Source organism: Hippocampus comes, unplaced genomic scaffold (assembly GCF_001891065.2).
Source record: "Hippocampus comes isolate QL1 unplaced genomic scaffold, H_comes_QL1_v1.1 scaffold62, whole genome shotgun sequence".
Classification (NCBI taxonomy): domain Eukaryota; kingdom Metazoa; phylum Chordata; class Actinopteri; order Syngnathiformes; family Syngnathidae; genus Hippocampus; species Hippocampus comes.
Window position 1 is genome coordinate 76,723 of NW_017806062.1, and position 13,691 is coordinate 90,413.

The 13,691-nt window shown below is 41.7% G+C and overlaps 2 protein-coding genes across 5 annotated transcripts in view; both read left to right on the top strand.

Annotated features, from left to right (window-relative positions):
- Nucleotides 1–3,011, top strand: part of cntn1a (contactin 1a) — a 52,912-nt gene extending 49,901 nt beyond the window's left edge. For 3 of the 4 annotated variants that reach the window (XM_019893400.1, XM_019893399.1, XM_019893401.1), the window contains 3 exons: nucleotides 6–118; nucleotides 195–351; nucleotides 1,275–3,011. In XM_019893400.1, the coding sequence (XP_019748959.1) occupies nucleotides 6–118; nucleotides 195–351; nucleotides 1,275–1,351 (347 nt within the window). In that variant the 3' untranslated portion in view covers nucleotides 1,352–3,011. Of the gene's footprint in view, nucleotides 1–5; nucleotides 119–194; nucleotides 352–622; nucleotides 773–848; nucleotides 1,006–1,274 lie in introns of all 4 variants that reach the window. The other variant, XR_002170915.1, reaches the window with a different exon arrangement.
- Nucleotides 3,012–7,037: 4,026 nt separating this feature from the next.
- The window catches only part of LOC109529898 (PDZ domain-containing RING finger protein 4), a 172,189-nt gene continuing 165,535 nt past the window's right edge, over nucleotides 7,038–13,691 (top strand). Inside the window, exon 1 of the mRNA XM_019893413.1 lies at nucleotides 7,038–7,689. Coding sequence (XP_019748972.1) covers nucleotides 7,351–7,689 — 339 coding nt within the window. The 5' untranslated portion in view covers nucleotides 7,038–7,350. The remainder of the gene's footprint in view (nucleotides 7,690–13,691) is intronic.

Genomic DNA, 13,691 nt, shown 5'->3' on the forward strand with positions numbered 1-13,691 from the left:
CCGAGCTCCAAGTCAAGCCCCAAGAATCATCGGTAAAAAATTCAAGGGCAAGTCGGTAAACGTCGCCTGGGAACACGTGGCGACGATGGCCAACGAGGCACCGGTAGACGGTTACAAAGTGAGCGCGCACGTTCATGAAAATTGGCTTGACCTGACTTCCATTTGCCAACTTTGCACGTGTGCTTTGTGTGCAGGTGCTGTACAGACCCCAGGCCCAATCCACAGGCACGCTGTACATGACCAGTCGGCGGCACATTGAACTCCCCCTCTTTGAAAACGAGACCTACGTGGTGGAGGTCCGAGCGTATACCGAGGGTGGCGATGGAGCGGTGTCCCAAATCTTCATCACGGGTAACATAACTGCGATTTGTTTTTTCAGTGAGAACATCTGACATCCTCGGGGCTGAGCTGAAATCGTGTGACTGTTCACTGCTGTCCAAACATTTGCACATTAGCTCCTAAAGGGCTCAAAGTTGGCGGGAGGCTATAATTTTTTCACTGTGAGAGAATTCCCAAAGGCCAGAATGGGAATGTCACTCCAGATTTCATAGACAACTTCAGAAAGCTGAGATTTGAAATTTGACACGACCTAACCCGACCGACCTGTGTGTGTCTCTCTCAGGAGGAAGTGTCATGGCCGCCCGGCCTCTCAGCACCCTCGGCCTGCTAAGCCCCAAGAATCATCGGTAAAAAATTCAAGGGCAAGTCGGTAAACGTCGCCTGGGAACACGTGGCGACGATGGCCAACGAGGCACCGGTAGACGGTTACAAAGTGAGCGCGCACGTTCATGAAAATTGGCTTGACCTGACTTCCATTTGCCAACTTTGCACGTGTGCTTTGTGTGCAGGTGCTGTACAGACCCCAGGCCCAATCCACAGGCACGCTGTACATGACCAGTCGGCGGCACATTGAACTCCCCCTCTTTGAAAACGAGACCTACGTGGTGGAGGTCCGAGCGTATACCGAGGGTGGCGATGGAGCGGTGTCCCAAATCTTCATCACGGGTAACATAACTGCGATTTGTTTTTTCAGTGAGAACATCTGACATCCTCGGGGCTGAGCTGAAATCGTGTGACTGTTCACTGCTGTCCAAACATTTGCACATTAGCTCCTAAAGGGCTCAAAGTTGGCAGGAGGCTATAATTTGTCACTGTGAGAGAGTTCCCAAAGGCCAGACCAGAATGTCACTCCAGATTTCATAGCCAACTTCAGAAAGCTGAGATTTGAAATTTGACACGACCTAACCCGACCGACCTGTGTGTGTCTCTCTCAGGAGGAAGTGTCATGGCCGCCCGGCCTCTCAGCACCCTCGGCCTGCTCCTGGTGGCCATTCTCTGCCTGAACCTCTGAATGTAGCGACATCTTTTGTCTTCATCTCCACGTGAAGGACCCTCTTTTACGGTTGACAACCTACTTTGTAGAAGGACTTTTTTGGGACTCTTTCCACAATCGTCGTTCGGTTCCACTCATTCCAACTCTTCCCCTTTTCCGGAAGATTCTTTTGGGAATAGACGGAAACACACGGAAATGGGCAATCCCGTATTTATCCACCAAAAGCCTCTTTGGAGGTGTATCAAAGGAGCTCTGTCGACTTTTTGAAAATATGCCTTATGTAAATGTCTGCACTTATCTTTCACAAGGATGTCTTTCAAAGCACATCGGTCCTTGGACAACTGTTTTTTTTTTTTCTTTGATACAAACAAAATAATCCCCCGATGCACCCCCCTATACTTTTGAGCTCAACAATAATCTGTGAAGGATAAGTGCACGCGTTTGCGAGTATCTGTACACTGTACATGTCTTTCTTACCTGCGCTTCAGCTCCGTTTCCGCGTTTGTTTTCGTCGCAAAAGTGAAGCAGAGCCCCGGTTAAAGCGGATACAGTCAAAGCAAAGCTCAACCCGCCCCAACTTTTGACCGACGTCTTCGGGTCAAGGCCGTATTTCCTTATGTAGTGGCCAGAGATGCCGAGAGTACCGGGCTTCTATTAGGCGTAAGGCATTTACTCGGAGGAGGGCTTTAAGTGTACAAATTAACCTTTAGAACAATAATGTGTATATTTCTAATCACATTCAAATAGCGATACTCGGTAATTTAAATGCTATTTATCAGATTAAATATATATCGTATAATATTTCGCTTTCTTTCCCCCTCAATTCTGTTTAGCAACATTTGATGGGGAGGTCGTTGTTCAGCTTTATGGCGGAGGGCGTTTATTGGGGGCGTGGTGTTTTGGTGTTTTCATTTTTTTTGGAGTGGACGAACAATTTCTGTGAGCGTTAAAGCTACTATTTGAGGAAATGCGGTACTTTAATGAATTCTATGCTGCCCCCTTTTCCAATTACAATTCGGTAAAGCTCTTTTCTGTTCCCAGATGAATGGGCTCCCGGGTGCACTAAGAAAGGCCATTTTTTATTTTATTGATTTCAAATTGTACTTCCCGTAGGTGTATTGACCATCTACTTTTGTCTTTCAAGTGTACTTAAGAGTTGCAGAAAATCGTCTGCTCTTTGAACGTCGGCAAAGTTTCGGCTGAGATGAACGATACTAGCCACGGAGGTTTATCAAGCGAGTCCTCAGCCACGAGCAGAGAAGGCTCTCAACATGCTGACACTGCCAAACAAACTGTTTGCTGTAACGCTACCAAGTGGAGAAGCACAAAAACAGATGCCTTGGATTGCAGAGCGAGCGCGGACATTATTATCAACACAGGAAAAGTCATCTTCGGTCCTGGCATGTGACTCTTGAGTGACGTGAATTTATGACACGCAAGCGCTTCGAAGGCTTTGTTTTGGATGAGAGCCACTCGCTTTAGCAGCTAGCAGTTTTAACAACTGGGACGGAATCGACCGAGCCGATAGCTCGTAAAGCTTGTCGTTCGGTCGTGTTTTGCGTTCGGAAGAAAACTGGATTGGCCGATTGCTTGAGACTGAAGCTAATGCAAGACGCTGACCATATCTCCATGTTTGTTGGCTCAAACTGTTTTTGCTTTGGCTGTATCATGAAAAAAAGAGAAAAAAAAACCGCATAGAAATCGGTTGGTGGTTTATTTGTTTGTTGACATGCAAAGTTTCCACCAAGCAGTCCAGTACAGTTGGGTTCGCCACGGTCCGCTTAAGATCGGCATAATCCGAACGATCTCTGTCAACCAATCAGTGGACACAAGCACCCCCCTGTGGAGGCAAACTATCATACTGATGCGAAAAAATCTTATTTTGGAACGTCACAAATGCATACCCGAATTGCTGAGCGGAAAAGGACAGTTTGGCTTCGGCTACATCTTCAGAATCTTTTTTTTTAACTTGATGGATGAAAAGTTTGGTTGGATGCTGGCCACTGTACAGTTCCGATTGCGAAAATCAATCAAATAATACTCGGTAGCAATTTCGATTATACTACTGTGAAAAGATCTGATATTTGGTCACGTATTACAGTCAGAATGTCAAGAATATGTCCAACGTAAAGCAAACAGGACTGCCAATTGGAAAAAGTTTTATTTTTGGCTGTCTCTTAAAAAAAGGGGAAAAAATGGGTATCGGTGCACTTGTTTTACTCGCTACATGTAAAACTGATACCAGGCAAAACTGTCTAATTCAGTTCGCAACATTCCACAGCTATTCAGATCGCTGAAATCTAACTTGTGTCTTGCTCCACTCTACCGTGGCAACATAACATATTGCTTAAAAATAAAAAATAAAAAAAAAGTGAGCTGCATTTAGCTGAACTCAACTGACCTTTACCGCTAAGTGGAAACGGAGCTTTAGCTTTGTGCGCCCACTTAACACTTGTCTTATTCATATGTGGCTACTTTTTGTTATGACATAACAGGACAACATGCCTAGCTCCTCTTACTACCATGTGTTATGAAAGAGAGTGTCGTTTGTTGATTTTTCTACCTGCGTTTGGATTTTGATGGTGGCCATGCTTTCTGTGTCGTGACCCGTCCACCGCAAAGTGCTTCTCCCAGTTTCCCCCCCCCAACCACTTCAATGCAGCAGATGAGCGCAAAGGGTTGCCAAATGCATGATTGCCTTGAAAGTTCGCAACTTTTTTTTTTTTTGGTTTTCCGTTCTATGCCGTGGCGCTTACATTCTCACAACGCATGAGAGATGCATTCCATCCAGCGTGGCATCCCTTTACGGCAACTGAGCGTGTCCCAACTGAACCTCATCCGTGCTTTAGTTGCCTGTCGTTTGTCATGGCGGGTGTGGGAGTTTTTTTTTTTTCTTTAGAGAGAACATCTAAAGCTTAGCTGCCACATGTGAGGGATCAAACTGGAACTGATCATTGGCTGACAAGAAACAATAAAAGTGTAGTAAATGAATATGTTGGTTTTTTTTCATCGATTGTTTTGTTTTTTTTTCTACGAGAGGAGAGTGACTCGAGTGACACGACTTGACTGGAGGTGGATTTAAACTGCCAATTTTAAGACTTGGCTAAAGCATATTGTTGCAGCTCCGACACAAAAAGAGCTGCAGTGTTGTCTTTTAAATGTACACTTTGTTAATTCTTTAAAATTCCCAAATGAATACCAACACGCCTCTCTTCGACATCTTTGCCTTCCCTTATGAATTCGGCTCGAGAGACGTTCAAAGACCACCATAGGAAAAAACGTAAATTAATGATACCTTCAATGGCACTAAGAAAAAAAATGTACCAATACAGATAATTCAACAAGGAAATCACAAAATACATTCTAGGGGTGTTTGTGGACACACAACAAAAGAATAATTCTTTTAACATCAACATAGTACAATTCTGAACCAGTCCAGTCTCCTACAATATGACAGCCTCTAATTTGACTTGAACGATGTGGCTTGACAAGTCCTCAGTTCACAACCGAAAATGTGCATTTTCAAGACAAAAGTCCATTTGTTTTGTTTTTGGAACTCCGAAAAATGGTCACATTTGGATTTGGATTAAAGGATTTTGTTAAATAGAAAAAGAACATGGCAATATGCGGGCTTTGCAACAAAATGTTAAGGGACACATCGAACTTCATCCGTTTCTACAAAACCAACTAAGACGGGTAAGCCACGTTAACTAACGCAATTTAGCTGACCGATACCTGGGGAAACAATTTACTATGACTACTAATGAATTAAGCTTCATGGTGGTTATGCTTTTCATCAAAAAGACAATAGTGTATATCTGTACTTTAACTTGGATCAAAAGAATGCTCCGATACTATGACATCAATGCTTCAAAGGAAACACGGACAACACTTTGTTAAAATGGATGAACTCTGCGGGCCGTCTGGCAAACATCAAGTTTCTAAAGCCCCGTTTTCGGCGCCGCTCCGCACTGCTTGAGTAGAACCATTCCGTGGCAGGGTTTTTACGTTCTGGACTTGGATTTGCCACCTCTGGATGCCATGTTCAAGAAAGTATGTTTTTGAACAATATTTGATTTAAATGAGACACATTTTTATCACAATTGAAAGACAAAACGCCCTTATCAAGTACACTGGGGAGCACAATTTTTGTTAAATTAGCTTTGATAAGATAAGAAGATAAAACTTTGTCTCACAATGGAGAAATTCCCAACGGCTGTGTTTAATTATTTTTTGGGATACGTAATATCCAAAACTGATCTCAGATTTTCTCTAACACCCGAATCAGTTTTGTCTGTTGTGCTTCAAGCCCAAAACAAAAACAATCTTCATGTCTTTACTGCCTTGAAATCTAGAGCAGATTTTGTCATATCAAAAAAATACATTCAAAATATAACTGAGTCTATCATTCATGATTTGGCTCGAATGACCAACTTTTCTTCGCTCAGTTCAAGCGTGGATGATGATGATTACACTCCAACGAATTTAAGATGCATTTCATCAATCTGTCAAAATGTCCATGCCATTTTAAGCAAAAACATCTGCTGGATTTTGGTCTCCTATCAGGTGTCCAGCAGAAGAAAAGAAGATTTATGATGGCACTGATCCTCATGCATCAAGTCCAACCAGCAATACATTAAAATGAATGAAGAGCATTACAAAGACAGCACAAAAATAAAACCATAGGAAAAAAACATCAATTTGACCAGAGAACACCAAATAGTTATTGGTCCAAACAAATTATTATTTGTAAAAATCGAGTACAGTATTTAAAAATATGGTACTTTGTTTTAAAATTATGGCTATGAATAACATTTTTAAAAGATTTAAAAATTCGAACATTATCCAGAAATACTTATGTAAGAATGAAAATTATACAATCTTGAAAACATGTAAAAATAAATAAATAATATGCCTTATGTTCATTTCAAGAGTTTATTTGGAGGAGAGTAAAAAAAAAAAAAAAGTGCATCAAATATCAAACTACTGGACTCCATACTTTCATATGACGTGAGCGACCTTTCTGCGTTATCCGTGTATCTGTTGTTCCAGACAGATGTGCGCTTTTCAAAGTGGTGAGCGCCACATGTGAAACAGAAGCCAGACACCAGAAATGTGAGCCCACACCCCAGAGATGTGTGCAATACGTCAAAAAGTGTCAGGAAGTGAAGGCTGTGATCAAACCGGCCTTCACAACCAATAATCGGAGATCATTTGGATGAGGAAATGAACAGAGGAGACAGTATACAGCATGAAAATTCCAATCCAATCCATCTGTCCATGAATTTATCCAACCACCCATCCATCCATTTTAAAAGTGCATGGTTTATGTGGGACAGTTAAACCCCAGTACAGTCGATATGAAAAGTCTACACACACACCCTATAAAAAAATCAAATAAAACCAACATAAAACATTTCAAAACTGTGTCCACCTTTAGCCTGTCCAAATCAATTTGGAAAAAAAATCTTCAAGCTGCAAAGTAAAAAAAATAGATGGCGTGGTTGCACAAGTATGCACATCCTCTTATAAATGGGACGTGTTGCTGTGTTCAAAATGAACCAATCACATGTAAACACTTGTTTAATGGGAGTCAACACACACTTGCGACCATTGAACGTGTCTCAAATTAACCTCAAATAAATTTCAGCTGTTCTCTCGGGCCCTTGCTGCCATTTTTTTTAAATGACCTGTGTTGGTCTACGCTCAACCTTACTGTTCTAGTACACTACGAGTTCAACGGCCAGTTTACCGTAAATCAAGTCGAATTCCATATATTCAAATGATGTGATGTTAACGACGTTACAACAAAAATGATGTCGATTTATTAAAAGACGAACAAAAAGCGGAGGAGCAGCGGGGTGGTGAAAGGTGAGTCAATGCAATGACGTCACAAACCTCCCTCCTTAGGCTGGAGTGCGAACACTTTCGAACCTTCCAGTGTGCCCAAACTTTTTTTCCTGAGTAAAAGCTCGAACTTTTTCCTGAGTGAAAGCTTCGAGGCAAAACTACAAACTATGTGCGCCGAATGCTCCACATTTTGCCGACAAAACCGCTCAGAGTCTTACCCGGATGAAAGGATGGAACCGCAGACGAAAAGGCAACCGGGGACCATCCGGAGGTGCCAGCGGGGAAGTGGGCAGCCTCTACCCGGCGAGGACGCCTCGAGGGCGGACTGCGTGGATCAGCTGCTCGCGCTGACTGACGCCCTGGAGGAGAGAAGATCCACTTGGGCGCAGCGAGCTCGGCTGTTGAGGCTGGAGGGTGTGCAGCCGCCGGGGGAGCAACTCTGGAGGCTCCACCAGTGTTTAGTGCACATGGACAGCATTGCGCTGCAGCTCTTTGACTATTACCAGGTATGCGTCAACATTTCATAACAATGTTTCATATAGATCGATCCCTTCAGAATTAATAGTCTCAAGAAAAAACGATTACGTCATATAATTTGATTCACCCATCCCCACTTTTCATGACATTTTATTCATCATTTCATATATTTTGGTTCAACCTTGTTACATACAGTAGACCCAAGCAGCTGAAAAACATACATTTAAAAATATTGCTGAATACATCCTTTAAAAAAAAAAAAGAAAGTTAGATTTTAATTACATCTTGATTCAATTGTAGGATTCTCTGCTTACCGCAGGGATGTCAGTCTCATTTGTGTTGTTTGTTGTTCTGGTTTTCCTCTGAAGGCTGTTATGACTTTGAAACCATAACTGACTCGTCATCTCCTCTCATTACATATAAACAACAAATTGATGGATAACTTGTTTCAAAATCCAAAGCCAATGAAAAGTATTCCATTTATTTTCATTTCCGTTATGGCAAAAAATATTTAAAAAATAATTATACAAAAATTTCAATAGGGGACTTGGCTTGGTGCAGCTATAAGCTGGACACACTTTTAGGTACACTCGCACACACTTGCTCTGATGAGATCAAATATCTCAAATGATGATTGTTCTTTCTTAATGGTCATATTTAATGAGCGTGAGGTGTTAAAATGTACCCAAAGTGGCCTTTAAAAAACAAGTCTTAAGTGTTACTTCTGCTGAGTCACATGATTCCCTATTTTTTATTTTATTTTTTGTCTTACTCTCGATGTCTGATGTTTTTATTGCCAGGGTTGCTTGTATGATGATTACACAACTTAATAGCGTAATTACTGCTAAAATATTGTCGGCAAGAAAACAAAATGTTTCAATAATTACAGGGAAGAGACAAAATCATGTCTCTCACACACAGACCAAAAAAAAAAAAAAAAAAGTCTTATTTTATCGGTTAAAATTGGTATGCAAGTTGGTCATCATGTCCTCCAATTTTGCAACGACCCCTTTTGTTCAGTCTGGTAACGTTTCATCTTCCGTCAGAGGGGATATGAGGACCAACATGACAACATCACAGCAAGTCATAGCAGCACAGGTGTTTCATTTTTACGACATTGGACACGCTTTTAGGTACACTCGCGCACACACTTGCTCTGATGAGATCAAATTTCTCAAATGATGATTTTTCTTTCTTAATGGTCATATTTAATGAGCGTGAGGTGTTAAAATGTACCCAAAGTGGCCTTAAAAAAAAAGTCTTAAGTGTTACTTTCCTGGACTTGTCAATCCCGAGGACTGATGTCAAAGTCTATTTTTGCTGTCGATTGTGTGTGCATACCTCACAAATCGCTCACAAGTGTACGGAATTTCCTCATTTTTTTGAATCGGAGTTGTTTAGAGTCAGTTCCCTGCTCACATCATAAGTCTTAACCCATTTCCCACCATTGTTTATTTTTGGGGATTTGGAACCGTTTTAAATCTTTCGGCCTCTTTAATGTGCTAGACTGGATGTCTTTTCATTCCATTTTTTTGACTGCTGACTTAGCTCGAGCTAAATATTGACTTTGAAGATTAAGCCTGCATGGTGTAACCCAACTAGCGGCATCCATCCAAATGTATGGGCAATGAGTTTGGGGGATGTTTTTTTTTTTTTTTTCCTCTGCAGATTACATACCAATGTCTGGATTGTTACTTGTTAGTGAGCAAAAATTGGTCTCTTGTCATAATACCTGCTGCATTGTGCTTTTTTGTTCTTCTGGAGTGTTCAGTTGCGAGCATAATTATGCTTGTGGGATCTTTTCCAGGCCTTTACTACAGCCTCAATCAGTTCTTCTTTGTTTCGTGGGGTTTCTCCCTTCGGGCTCCTCTTCAGGAGGTTAATTGGACAATCGAAGACGTTCTGCTTTTCCCTCGTGATGAAGTTGTGTGTCGTAAGTGTTTTTTGGGTCATTGTCTTGTTGAATGTTGGAGATCATGCGAGGCATGGAAGCTCTTGACATGACCCCCATCATGCTTCAGAAACAAACTTGTCTTTTAGATCATAAAATGTTCATCTTAAAATTTTGCTAATCTGGGTTTCTGACTCTTTTTGCTGGTGAGTGTTTTGCATATTATTGCCACTGTACAAAAGCAAGCAATTTCTCTCCTAGCACAAGACGGTCAGAAAAGTTGAAATCAAAGATTGAACGATCGCTCAAATTATCAGAGGTCTTTATTGTTTTGAGTCAAGCGAAGACTCCTGTTGATTTTGCAGAGTAGCCAACACATCAGAGTCAAATCAGCTCAGAGTGACTCCTGTGGAGCCGTTGACAGTTCAGACAGTTGTTGGGATTTGGTTGCTAACTAAACAATCCGCTGTCACCCGCTGAGAATTTGATGTCCCTGCTTTTGAGGGCCCTGGAAATGCCTCCGCGCCGGTTCTGCGCCGTTTGTCCTTTCACTGGGAATTTACATCTCAGCTGTTTATCCTTCAAGCGTGAGGGGGGCCCGCCCCGGCTCACTATTTCCTATTTCCACTCCAGTTCAACTGACACACGCACACGTCAAGCGCTCAAAGTCTCTCTTAGCCGACATGAATGCGCATGATATCATATTATTTCTGGCCAAATTGGAGTTCGCTGCCCCGCACCTCTTTAGCGGTGCGTTTAACCTCACGCTGCCCCCCCGTTTTCATAGACGTCGGTTTGGCCGACAATATGTTGTTCCAAAGCGTGTGGCTCTTCCTGGCTAATAATGCATTTTGCTGACATCAGAATTTTTACAGGCCGAGCGCCGAGAGGCTTTCAAGAGTCAAATACTTCTGTGTAAGTTTGCGCACGGCGTATGTTGGAGTTGGCTTGGGTTCCGTGAATCCACGCTGCTCTGTTGTTTTAGGCAGGAGGTGTGAAAAAAAGAAATGTTTCAAGACCTCCGCGGCCGTAGCGAGAGGCCTTCTGGGTAATTTGGTCACTGCTTGTTGAACGGGACCTTTTTGTGAAACGCGTGTCAAGTTTTACAATGAAATCCACTGAAATGAATTTCTGAATGGTGTTTTTGAAGGTGCGGTCGTGTTGCCTGTGACTTTTTTTTGGTGGGGAGCGACTATTGTAAATTGTGGTTGCTAAATTAGCTTGTCGGTTCCACAATTGGTTAGCATTCGTGGAAGCCACGTTATGTATTACGTGTGATGTAGATGTTTTAAATGACCAAGCATGCATCGAAGATGCTGCAACATTTGGCTTTTATTTATTTATTTTTTTTGTAGTTTGCTGAACCCCTGGCGTGGCTGTTCATTTGATCTAAGAATAATGAAAAAAAAAAATCTAAAACTAAAACCAAAGCGGTTTCAAGAATGCTAATTACAAGCCTTGCTGTTTTTCTGCACTCGCTTCATATGCTGCAGATATCTACTACTGTATTTAAAAAAAAAAAACAAAAAACAAAAACTCTCAAGATGCAGGAAGCGCTTCGTGACTCTCGCAATCCATCATCTCACTAACCTCAGACAGGGAGAGCTGAGCTTGTTGGTCTTGTTTGCTTCGCAAGCTTAATGCACTTACCAGGTTCTTTTATGGCACGCTGACATTTTTGAATATTCACAAGGTGGCACTGCTCCCCCCCTCGTGATACATTTCAGCCATCTGATTCCATCACTGGGGTGGCGAGGAGTTGTTGAGTCATCGGCGCGACACCTTTTGCAAGAACCATCTGCTGGATATGGTTGGTCTGTGCTCGCGCTTGACCCCAACGCAAGTGGACAATAACAGCAGCCAGTGGGGGGTGGAAAAATCCTGTTATGCACTTTGCTGGGATTTTTTTTTTTTTTTTTAAACAAAGAAGGCTATACAGAAGACAACAATTCCCCCAGTATGTCGTGGCACACAAATCCAACCATGTATTGTTTGTAATATTTTATCAAACGCTTTGTTTTATTGTGCAATACAGCAGGGAAATGTAGCACACTCAACCATCACTCCCGGTGACCGTAACGGAACACTTTTGGGTTTTGAGGTTTGTGTCTAGAATGTGTTTAAATGGTAGCGAGGGTAATTTGGGGTTTAAACTATAGAATAACAGATTTTTTTTTTTTCCTGGGCAGGATGCCCAATATCCTTTTTGCTTGCATTTTGTTTGCAATACAAATGTATTGGTCTAGTTTTCTAAAAGAACTCTTTTTTTTTTTTCGCTGTCACATTAACTTTTTTTTTCTTTTTCTAAAGGGAACATTTCAATAACACGTAATAACCCGATGACAGCTGTTCCTGTACAGTATGAGGACAACTCGTGTTTTATTTGATTGCATTCCACTCATTACCTGACCTAGAAACCTGGCTGAAAAAATGAATTTCTTTTGAACCAAATTTCACAATCTCCTCTCGCAGCCCCTTTAGTAACCCAGTAAGAGTGTTGTTTAAAAAAAAAAAAAAAAAAAAGTATCGTACAGGGTCAAATAATGCCGGGTTCGTATGAACATTCATCTGCAGCTGAATTAAAGGCCGCCTCACTTTTTGTTGACATGAAGGATTAAGTACGTGCAGAGAGAGGCGACTCTATAATAAGAGAAGTAATTGTATAGCGGTAGACCAGGACATTAGGGAGGCGTTGAGGGCAGGGATAAACTTGTGTAATAAGCCAGGTGCGTCTTGGGTATTAGAAAACACGAGCATAGCGGGCGCCTGCCAAGCCACAGAATCACAGCAAGCCTCAAACCTCCGAGTCCTTTCTCGCATTTCATCGGAATCGCCGGCTTGCTCTTGCGTTCCTTTTGTTTTACCGAGAAACAAAAACGGTCTCAGCGGAAATGGCGTACCAATTCTGCTAAGTACTTGGCAATTCCATGCACGGAGACGTTGAAGTCAGGTGAGGTACGAATGTGGTGCAAACTCCGACGTGTGACGTCATATTTTGTCATTTGGAATGGGTCGCTTCAAATGTCATTCAAATCCAGTATTTCAAAAAAGTTCGTAGAAACCAGACATTCTGTAAATCAATCAAGCCTCAAACCTCCGAGCCCTTTCTCGCATTTCATCGGAATCGCTTCAAATGTCATTCAAATCCAGTATTTCAAAAAAGTTAGTAGAAACCGGACATCCTGTAAATCAAGTTTTGATTCGGACTTGATTGGGACAACGCTGAAGTCGTGCCGCTTGGCGACAATGTAAAGTATAGCTTGTATAACAATTAATTTCTGGGTCCCTCCAATTAGTCAAAATATCCAACTGGGCCCGATTTTCACTTGGTGGTGGACTCGCTTTTGTGGCCAAAGCTTTACACATGAATGCCCCTGTGATATTTTGACGCAAAACATTTACACTGTCATACAAGCTGTATATTAGTATTCTCTTTTATAAATTGCACTTGGGCTGTCACAAATAAATCCTTTTACATCGGTTAGCTATCAATTATCGTATTTTCCGCACCATAAGGCTCATCGGATGATAAGGCGCACTGTCGACTTTTGAGACAATTTAATCATTTTTAGGTGCGTCATATTGTGCGGAAAATACGGTAATTGAGGAATCTAAAACTCTTATGCTACCTTAGTCATCGTAGTGCAATGGCAGCAGGCCAGATCAACTCTTCATCACACGCGTATGCAACAAATTTCCATATAGAAACACAGAAAATTGGTTCCATGCATCGCAAAATAATAATTTTCAAAGCATACTTTTTGGGTTGAGATGATTTTTTTTTTTTGTGCGGAAAATACGGTAATTGAGGAATCTAAAACTCTTATGCTACCTTAGTCATCGTAGTGCAATGGCAGCAGGCCAGATCAACTCTTCATCACACGCGTATGCAACAAATTTCCATATAGAAACACAGAAAATTGGTTCCATGCATCGCAAAATAATAATTTTCAAAGCATACTTTTTGGGTTGAGATGATTTTTTTTTTTCCCAGCCCCAAATTACACATGACCTTTGTTGTTCAATGTGGTCCCATTAATTATGGTCAAGCGCAAAAGAAGACATGCTCTTCCTGCCCTCATTCCTGATTTTCATTTGATTGTTTTATATTACATTATGTATTAGACGACAACGTATTCC